Source organism: Osmerus eperlanus, unplaced genomic scaffold, assembly GCF_963692335.1.
Source record: "Osmerus eperlanus unplaced genomic scaffold, fOsmEpe2.1 SCAFFOLD_102, whole genome shotgun sequence".
Lineage (NCBI taxonomy): Eukaryota > Metazoa > Chordata > Actinopteri > Osmeriformes > Osmeridae > Osmerus > Osmerus eperlanus.
Window position 1 is genome coordinate 66745 of NW_026911117.1, and position 10488 is coordinate 77232.

The following is a 10488-nucleotide window of genomic DNA, read 5'->3' on the forward strand; positions in this document are numbered from 1 at the left end:
TTCATTAGACGAGAAGGCGGATTTGTAATGCTTTTTTTATATCAAAGCTCCTTCAAACCAGAGCCATTTTTCTATGGGTCTGGTTAAAACACTTCCGATTAATAGTACAAAAAGAACGCTTATACCATGGTCTGGGTGAATACTTGATTCTATTTGGCTGCAGGGATAATGCCCCGACGAGGTCTACAATATCATCCAATAATGGACGATATCAAACATAAAATGTTGAATTGTGAACACAATGTCCTACATCTATAAAGTTGAACAATGGATTTTGGTGTTTTAAAAACCCATCGACACTGTATGACTATGTTTAGCCTGTGTTCTGCTCCTCTCTCTCACCAACCGTCTCTGGAGGAGGGGATCCCTCTCTGAATTGCTCCTCCCAAGGTTTCTTCCATTTTTTTTCTCCTGTTGAGTTTTTTGGGAGTTTTTCCTTGTCTTCCTTGAGGGTTTAGGTTGGTTGAGGGGCAGTTCTATGGGCATATGTGAAGCCCTCTGTGACATGCTTGCGTGTAAAAAGGGCTATACAAATTGATTTGATTTGAATGTCACCATTTTTTTTAAAGTATCTAAAGATTGAAAAATTATTTTCGAAAAAAAACATTTTTAAAAGGTTGAAAAGATATGTAAAAAAATGTATGTGTGAAAACAAAGTTTAGTTAGGTATGTGGAGATGTCCATCTTTATATACAGTCTGTGTTTTAAATGAAGAGATCGGGTACAAAAGTGTCATTTTTTCGTTGAAATGCAAATGCAATTTTATATTAAAAGCTAGCAAAGGAGTAGTTTACTATATCACACAACACCGTTTGTTAGTACTACAATGGAAATACATAAACAGTCTTTTCATATTTACACATTAAGTGACAACCAAACAAAGAAATCATAAATATCTCTTTTTGTTAACTTTACAACAGTTATATGTGAACAATATTTCATAACATAAAGAGCACTATTAAATAACTGGCATCAACCCTATCATTTACAAGACTAGAAAACAGTGGTTACAATAATCCAGCAAAAAAATTCTTCTCCAGTGAGTAAAATTAATACAAGTCAAACAATCTTGAAATCCCTTTGTACAAAAGACTATACAACAAAAAATCAACACAATATCTTCAACAAATACAAATGTTTGCTTTTATCTGCGTATGAATGGTAAATCTGTACAGTTTAGCAACTTTAGTTGAGTGGGTGGGACTGTGTGTGCGAGGATTGTTAATCTGATTCTCTGCATGCCCGCCCTCAGCCAATCGTCAGAGACTTCAGGGAAAGTAGCTGCCAAGACCCTTTCTCATTGGCCTTCGTGCTCATCTAGCAGCGAATCAGCGTGATGCTGAACTAGAAGAAATTACTTCACGACAAGTGGGTTTGAAAACTCTGACATCAGTCCACAGGAACACTCTCCCCCCCAATCATCCTCATCACAGAGACATGCATGCTTCTCAACACACCGCCCTCTAAAAAAGCAACTTAAATGAAATAAATGCTGGATAAATGGTCATTTCTAGGCTATAACCCTTCTATAGTTAACGTTTTTTAAGCAGGTGTACAGTATTTGAATGTAGGCTATATCATCCCAAACGCCATCAGTATGTTACTGACACTGTACTAGGTATACACTGTGTTGGGATTATCTAACGTACTGTAAGAGCACACTGCTTCACAGGTACTGTAAGAGCACACTGCTTCACAGGTACTGTAAGAGCACACTGCTTCACAGGTACTGTAAGAGCACACTGCTTCACAGGTACTGTAAGAGCACACTGCTTCACAGGTACTGTAAGAGCACACTGCTTCACAGGTACTGTAAGAGCACACTGCTTCACAGGTACTGTAAGTGCACACTGCTTCACAGATTCAGATATGGTATTTCTACTTTAATCAGAATTCTTACAAGAATGCCACACACATTTTAAAAACCTCCCCAAAAATATAAATAAAACAGAGAAAAAGAAAATCGAAACAAATGTTTGGCACTTATACTTCATCGAGACAGACATCCACCCCAGAGGTGATGGTATAATTGCAGTAATATATTTTTTTAACAACACACATTTTCTTAAACTTTTACTCTTGATTTCAAATGAATGCGACTTCAGAGACCACATATACAGTCGGGAGTACCGGATACTGAGTCCCAGGTTGGCTTGGTAGCGGCGGGAACCCACCGTCCGAAAGGACAGGTTCAGCGGTCACGTGAGTGTCCCAGCAGGGTCCGTTACCAGGAGGAGATGAGCAGAGTCTGTTACCAGGAGGAGATGAGCAGGGTCTGTTACCAGGAGTAGATGAGCAGGGTCCGTTACCAGGAGGAGATGAGCAGGGTCTGTTACCAGGAGTAGATGAGCAGGGTCCGTTACCAGGAGGAGATGAGCAGGGTCTGTTACCAGGAGGAGATGAGCAGGGTCTGTTACTAGGAGGAGATGAGCAGGGTCCGTTACCAGGAGGAGATGCAAGGAAGCGAAATGAGGAAGCCCCCCTCATTGGCACTGTCATAAATATCAACATGGATGACTGAGTCGTTCAGTACAGTTCTAAAGCATAACTGTTCTCAAGATCAGCAAACTCACTCTTAAGTACAAAAAATCATAAATAGAGTTCATGAAAACACAAGCGACGATGTGAGGCATTAGGATAGGAAGCTGCTGTTATGTAGTCCAGGAGTACAATGTTTTTTTTTTTTCTTTCAATTTCTTTTTTTTCTTTGTCAAAAAAGTTCACAAAAAATGCTTATGTTATACACAAGGAAGCTGCCCTCGCTCAAAGGTGTTTGCTTTTTTCATCAGAAAGGCTCCAGAAATGTCCAAGTCTTTCTGCGGTTCCTTTTCAAAGTCTCTCGCATTTGTGTTCCAGCATGATCAGAACTGGTAGTGAAGTCTTTCGTTTGAAGGAGTTACCAGTTACTGTAGCAGAGAGCAGATCATGTGATGTGGTGTGTGAGAGAGAGAGAGAGAGAGAGAGAGAGAGAGAGAGAGAGAGAGAGAGAGAGAGAGAGAGAGAGAGAGAGAGAGAGAGAGAGAGAGAGAGAGAGAGAGAGAGAGAGAGAGAGAGAGAGAGAGAGAGAGAGAGAGAGAGAGAGAGAGAGAGAGAGAGAGAGAGAGAGAGAGAGAGAGAGAGAGAGAGAGAGTCCAGAGATACAGAAGTTTTCAGGTGTGTGGGTGTGTGTGTGTGGGTGTGTGTGTGTGTGTGGGGGGGCTTGTATTGACTGTAAGTATGCAGGTTTAAATAAAGTTGTAATCACGTTTGTTTGCTAGTACCTACAGTAAGAGTACCTCTAACTTGTGTTTATGTCTGAATCATCTAATACATAACTGCAGAATAATACTCTTTTATGTAGTTGTATGTACTGGTCTAGATAGGTCTGTCTACAGTAAAATGTATATAGGTTTTAAAGCAGGCGCTTGTTTGTGTGTATATGTGCGTGTGTGTGCACATGTTTGTGTGTATGTGTGCGCATGTATTTGTATGCGTGTAGAAATGTGTATTCTTTCATGTATGTGTGTACACGCATGTTTTTACGTGTGTAACAGTGTGTATGAGTGAGTGTATGAGTGTGTGTGTGTTTATACGAGTGTGTTTATGGGTGTGTGTGTGTGCGGGGGTCAGCAGGGCACGGGCCCTCCTCACACCTCGCTCTCCGTGGAGGGCTTGCGAGCGGTGGTCCAGCTGGTGTCGGGCAGGCTGTGCTGGGCGTGGCGGCGTGGCGTGGAGCAGCCGGGGGCCAGCGTGCTGATGGAGGAGCACTCAGACGCCTCCTCCTGCAGGAGCTGCTCCGTCTCCCCGTCGTCCAGGGAGACGCTGCTGGCCTGCAGGGACACGGTGTCCGTGCGCATGCAGGCGTGGAGCCCGCCGCCCCGGGACGGACGCAGCTGCTTCAGGTCGTCCCAGTACAGCTGCTCGCTGGACAGCAGACACACCCCCTCCACGATGCGGATCTTCTCACTGCTGTAGCCCCCATCCACGCCCCCCTGCATGGACAACACAGTCAGTCTGGGTTAGGGTTAGGGTTAGTCTGGTTGGCCGTGTTGGAACGAGGCACCATGGGGGAACCTCAAATGCAAGTAAGGAGCGTTCCAGAGCAGGCTCTCATCACTCAGCACACTACTCATGCTGCTCTGGAGTTAGGGGGGTGGGGGACTGGGGGCTGGGGTTAGGGGGGCTGGGGGTTTGGGGTCAGAGGGGTCTGGTTAGGGGGGCTTGGGGTCAGAGGGGTGGGGTTTAGGGGGGTTGGGATTAGAGGGGCTGGGATTAGAGGGGCTGGATTAGGGGGGCTGGATTAGAGGGGCTGGGGGGCTGGATTAGGGGGGCTGGATTAGAGGGGCTGGGGGCTGGATTAGGGGGGCTGGATTAGGGGGGCTGGTTAGGATCTGTGTCCTCGTTACTGTCAGGTCTCGCCCGTCAGATGGGCTTCTCGTAAGAGGCTAGCAGGTCAGAAACACGGACTGTTGAAGGGGTCAGACTGAGAACACACAGAAGCAGGTTCAGAGGTAAACACGCCAAGCAGAGGACGAGTAAAGAGAGAACTGCTAACATGCAGACAGAGAGAGAGGGAGAGAGAAGAAGAAAGAGAAAGGGAGAAAGGCAGAGTGAGAGAAACAAACAGAGAGAGGAGAGATTCCTCCATGCAGTGGGGCTACCTCTCCGCAGATCAAGCGGGTCAAAAGATGAAAGGAGAGAGGGAGTTGTAAGGATGAGAGCGCTGTTTGTGAGGGAAAGGGGGAAGAGGGGGAGAGGAGTGATGAGTGTTGGGACAGATGAGGGCCTGTGTCTCTTCATGGTGTTGGACTCTGGGTCCAGACACAGCCTGCAATGTGGCGTAATCTCACACAATGTTCCTGTCACATTACTGTCCTAACAAGCGGACGACCCAAACCAAATGGATTCAGGTTAAATCTATTCTTTCATTTTACACTGTTGGCCTACTTTTATCCAAAGAGACGTACGGGGGGGATTCAAACCAGTGACCTCTTGATCCTTCATATTCTAACCCGGGCTCAGAGCACCATCAATAAAGTTGGGGGGTGGGTATAGCTCAGTGGTAGAGCATGGGGATGGGTATAGCTCAGTGGTAGAACATGGGGATGGGTATAGCTCAGTGGTAGGACATGGGGATGGGTATAGCTCAGTGGTTACAGCATCTGACTACAGATCAAAAGGTTGCAAGATCAAATCCCCCTGTATTTAGCTTCAGATAAAAGCACAGTGAGTGCATCATTCTGTAGATATTATGATGATGATAGTGACCTCCTTCTTGTAGCGGAGCTGGTTGTACATGGGCGGCTTCTGGGCCTCAATCTTCACCTCCTGGGTGGAGGTCCGGTAGGAGGGGTTGCTGTAGGTCAGGTTGCTCACCCCTGGGTCCGCCAGCTTAGACTTCTTGTGTCTGAGGACAGAAACCATGGAAACTGCTTTATTTTTATATTATACTATTAAAATATATAATATCTATTTTACTGGCCACATAACAGCTCACTAGATGTGGACATGTTTTTGTCATTGCCAGGGTTTGAACTCTGATTTGTAAAATAATAATAATAGATAAAAGATTTCTATTGTATTTATGTGAGGTGCTTCTAGCCCAGGTGCGTGGCCCAGGTGCGTGGCCCGGGTGCGTGGCCCGGGTGCGTGGCCCGGGTGCGTGGCCCGGGTGCGTGGCCCGGGTGCGTGGCCCGGGTGCGTGGCCCAGGTGCGTGGCCCAGGTGCGTGGCCCAGGTGCGTGGCCCAGGTGCGTGGCTCACCTGTAGATGATGAAGGCAGCGATGAGGATGAGGAGGGACAGGATGGTCAGAGCTCCACCAATCACGTAGCTGATGTGAAGGCCCTCCCCTGAAAACAAAAACAAACGCGTCGTTGTCAACCAGTTAATTACCACGGCAACAAAAACCCAGATGATGGTGGTGTTGGTGGGGATGATCATGGTGAGGATGATAGTGAGGATGATAGTGAGGATGAAGATAATAGTGACGATGGTAGTGAGGATGATGGTGAGGATAGTGAGGATGATGGTGAGGATGAGGATGATAGTGAGGATGATGATGATAGTGAGGATGATGGTGAGGATGAGGATGATAGTGGGGATGATAGTGAGGATGATAGTGAGATGAGGATGAGGAGAAGTGAGGATGATAGTGAGGATGATAGTGAGGATGAGGATGATGGTGAGGATGATAGTGAGGAGGATGATGATGGTGAGGATGAGGCTGATGGTGAGGATGAGGATGATGGTGAGGATGAGGATGATAGTGAGGAGGATGATGATAGTGAGGATGATAGTGAGGATGAGGATGATAGTGAGGATGATGGTGAGGATGATAGTGAGGATGAGGATGATAGTGAGAATGAGGATGATAGTGAGGATGATGGTGAGGATGATAGTGGGGATGAGGATGATGGTGAGGATGATAGTGGGGATGATAGTGAGGATGATAGTGAGGATGAGGATGATAGTGAGGATGAGGATGATTGTGAGGATGATAGTGAGGATGAGGATAATAGTGAGGATGAGGATGATAGTAAGGATGAGGATGATTGTGAGGATGATAGTGAGGATGATAGTGAGGATGAGGATGATAGTGAAGATGAGGATGATAGTGAAGATGAGGATGATTGTGAGTATGATAGTGAGGATGATAGTGATGAGGATGATAGTGAGGATGAGGATGATAGTGAGTATGATAGTGAGGATGAGAGTGAGGATGAGGATGATAGTGAGGATGATAGTGAGGATGAGGATGATAGTGAGGATGATAGTGAGGATGATGATGATTGTGAGGATGATAGTGAGGATGAGGATGATGGAGGCCTCACCATGTGGGGCCGTCACCACGTCGCTCTGTAAACAGCCCTCCACTCCCGAGCTCTTGTCTGTGCAGCTGAAACAAGCAGAGCATATTCCTGTCACACACAGCTCAGCTGAAACAAGCAGAGCATGTTCCTGTCACACACAGCTCAGCTGAAACAAGCAGAGCATATTCCTGTCACACACAGCTCAGCTGAAACAAGCAGAGCATGTTCCTGTCACACACAGCTCAGCTGAAACAAGCAGAGCATGTTCCTGTCACACACAGCTCAGCTGAAACAAGCAGAGCATATTCCTGTCACACACAGCTCAGCTGAAACAAGCAGAGCATATTCCTGTCACACACAGCTCAGCTGTCAGCAGCTCCGACTGGAGGGATGTTGCAGTTGCAGCAGCCTTACTTGACCAGCGGGGGGCCCCGTGGGGGGGCATCTGTGGGCCCCTGGGGGACGTTTGGGAGGGCAGGGGTGCTGGTGGTGCCTCTGTCTGGCAAGGTGGGAACGTACCCCGAGACTGGAACACACACACTCTCACGTTAGAGAACTGGGCCAAACGTCATCAAAACACATGCACACACTCAGTCACTAACACACATTCACATGCACGCACACTCTCTCATACTCTCACTCATTCACACGCTCACAACCCTTCACACACACACTCCCCCCCCCCCCCCCCCCCACACACACACACACACACTCTCCTCCCCCCCCCCCCCCCCCCCCCCGCCCCCCCCCCCCCCCGCCCCCCCCCCCCACACACACACACACACGTGTAACTCACTGGTGGAGCAGGGCCGGCTGTCTGGTTCATCAGGACAGGAGCAAACAAAGGTGTTGGTCTTGGAGAAGCAGAGGTGAGTGCACCCTCCGTTGTTCGCCCCACAGTGGTTCGTCCCTGCGAGGAGAGAGCAGTCTTTAACCCCTGCTGGCCTTTAACCCCTGCTGGCCTTTAACCCCTGCTGGCCTTCAACCCCTGCTGGCCTTTAACCCCTGCTGGCCTTTAACCCCTGCTGGCCTTTAACCCCTGCTGGCCTTTAACCCCTGCTGGCCTTTATCCCCTGCTGGCCTTTATCCCCTTCTCCAGGTCCACGACCCAGAGGGCTATGATAGGGTCTCCTTACCGCTCTGTCTCTGGGGAGACACCACTATGATGTCCATGAGACCCTCCACATTGGCCAGCACTGTCTCCTTGTTGCGGCCGGAGTGCTTGTCCACTCGCTGGATGGACTTAGTCTGCCAGTCCGTCCAGTACAGCCAGCGGTCTTGCTGTGAGAGTCGGGAGAAAGGGATTAGAGGAGAGGACACCGGCTTCAACTGGAGGACGAGGAAGAAAGAGAAGGAGAGAAAGAGAGGGGAGAAAAAAACACAAGACAGACAAGGAGAGGGGAGGGGGAGACAAGGTAAGGAAGAAAAATGAAGGTCAGAAATGGAGGAAGGAAGAAGGAATGGTTAAACAGAATGACTGAGAACGAGTTGATGAGGGAGGAGTCAGACGTAAGTGGAGTGATTGAGGGACTGAGAGCAGGTGAGTGAGAGGGGCTGGGAGGAGGGCCCAGGTGGTGATTGACAGGTGGGAGGAGGGGCCAGGTGGTGATTGACAGGTGGGAGGAGGGGCCAGGTGGTGATTGACAGGTGGGAGGAGGGGCCAGGTGGTGATTGGCAGGTGGGAGGAGGGGCCAGGTCGGGGTACCTGCGTGAGGGCGAAGGGGTGTGACACGGGGCTGACAAGGATCTGACGCAGCTTCCCGTTCAGGTCAGAGCTCTCGATCCTGTCCAGGTGAGCGTCCACCCAGAAGATCCTGCAGAGACACCAGAACCTCAACACCCTGACAGAACCTCAACACCCTGACAGAACCCTGACAGAACCTCAACACCCTGACAGAACCTCAACACCCTGACAGAACCCTGACAGACAGAACCTCAACACCCTGACAGAACCCTGACAAAACCCTGACAGAACCTCAACACCATGACAGAACCCTGACAAAACCCTGACAGAACCTCAACACCCTGACAAAACCTCAACACCCTGACAGAACCCTGACAAAACCCTGACAGAACCTCAACACCATGACAGAACCCTGACAGAACCTCAACACCCTGACAGAACCTCAACAGCTGAACCAGAAGAACCTCCAGCAGATCCCTGACAACATGTCCTCACATCAACAGATCCCCCTGTACGTTTGTTTGGATGAAAGCTAAGCTTGTCAATGTTTCCTCTCAGACCTGCGTGTGTCGTAGTCCAGAGTGAGGCCGTTGGGCCAGCCAAGATCGAGCTGAGCTCGACCTGGATGGGTCGAACCTTCCGGTTCCGACCCATCCAGGTGAGCTCGCTCGATCTTGGCGATGTGACCCCAGTCCGTCCAGAACAAGTACCTGTGGAGCAACCACACCTTGGTCAGAACCACTCAGCTCTAACACACCTGAACCACAACACAACCAGAACCACTCAGCTCTAACACACCTGAACCACAACACAACCAGAACCACTCAGCTCTAACACACCTGAACCACAACACAACCAGAACCACTCAGCTCTAACACACCTGAACCACAACACAACCAGAACCACTCAGCTCTAACACACCTGAACCACAACACAACCAGAACCACTCAGCTCTAACACACCTGAACCACAACACAACCAGAACCACTCAGCTCTAACACACGTGAACCACTCAGCTCTAACACACGTGAACACAACACAACCAGAACCACTCAGCTCTAACACACGAGAACCACAACACAACCAGAACCACTCAGCTCTAACACACGTGAACCACTCAGCTCTAACACACGTGAACCACAACACAACCAGAACCACTCAGCTCTAACACACGTGAACCACAACACAACCAGAACCACTCAGCTCTAACACACGTGAACCACAACACAACCAGAACCACTCAGCTCTAACACACGTGAACCACTCAGCTCTAACACACGTGAACCACAACACAACCAGAACCACTCAGCTCTAACACACGTGAAACCACAACACAACCAGAACCACTCAGCTCTAACACACCTGAACCACAACACAACCAGAACCACTCAGCTCTAACACACCTGAACCACAACACAACCAGAACCACTCAGCTCTAACACACCTGAAACCACAACACAACCAGAACCACTCAGCTCTAACACACACGTGAACCACTCAGCTCTAACATACCTGAACCACAACACAACCAGAACCACTCAGCTCTAACACACGAGAACCACAACACAACCAGAACCACTCAGCTCTAACACACGTGAACCACTCAGCTCTAACACACCGTGAACCACAACACAACCAGAACCACTCAGCTCTAACACACGTGAACCACAACACAACCAGAACCACTCAGCTCTAACACACGTGAACCACAACACAACCAGAACCACTTCAGCCTCTAACACACGTGAACCACAACACAACCAGAACCACTCAGCTCTAACACCACGTGAACCACAACACAACCAGAACCACTCAGCTCTAACACACGAGAACCACAACACAACCAGAACCACTCAGCTCTAACACACGTGAACCACTCAGCTCTAACACACGTGAACCACAACACAACCAGAACCACTCAGCTCTAACACACGTGAACCACAACACAACCAGAACCACTCAGCTCTAACACACGTGAACCACAACACAACCAGAACCACTCAGCTCTAACACAC

General features: G+C 48.8%; 1 protein-coding gene across 1 annotated transcript; it reads right to left on the minus strand.

Annotated features, from left to right (window-relative positions):
* Window positions 1-3144: 3144 nt before the first annotated feature.
* LOC134015637 (low-density lipoprotein receptor-related protein 4-like) lies at window positions 3145-9080 on the minus strand. The gene is made up of 9 exons (XM_062455211.1): window positions 9034-9080; window positions 8495-8603; window positions 7926-8070; window positions 7586-7699; window positions 7204-7315; window positions 6811-6875; window positions 5742-5829; window positions 5248-5386; window positions 3145-3971 (listed from the first exon to the last, which is right to left on the minus strand). Exons 3-9 carry the CDS (start codon window positions 7960-7962, stop codon window positions 3627-3629), a joined length of 900 nt encoding a protein of 299 aa, XP_062311195.1. The 5' UTR covers window positions 7963-8070; window positions 8495-8603; window positions 9034-9080; the 3' UTR covers window positions 3145-3626.
* Window positions 9081-10488: the final 1408 nt, after the last annotated feature.

What these genes read in the sequence shown, in the direction of transcription:
- LOC134015637 (XM_062455211.1), bottom strand. Translation starts at nt 7,962, where the DNA reads ATGGACATCATAGTGGTGTCTCCCCAGAGACAGAGCG. An exon ending in GTCTCCCCAGAGACAGAGCG is followed by an intron (nt 7,700 to 7,925) that starts GTAAGGAGACCC and finishes CTCTCCTCGCAG; the next exon opens with GGACGAACCACTGTGGGGCG. An exon ending in AGCTCCGCTACAAGAAGGAG is followed by an intron (nt 3,972 to 5,247) that starts GTCACTATCATC and finishes TTGTCCATGCAG; the next exon opens with GGGGGCGTGGATGGGGGCTA.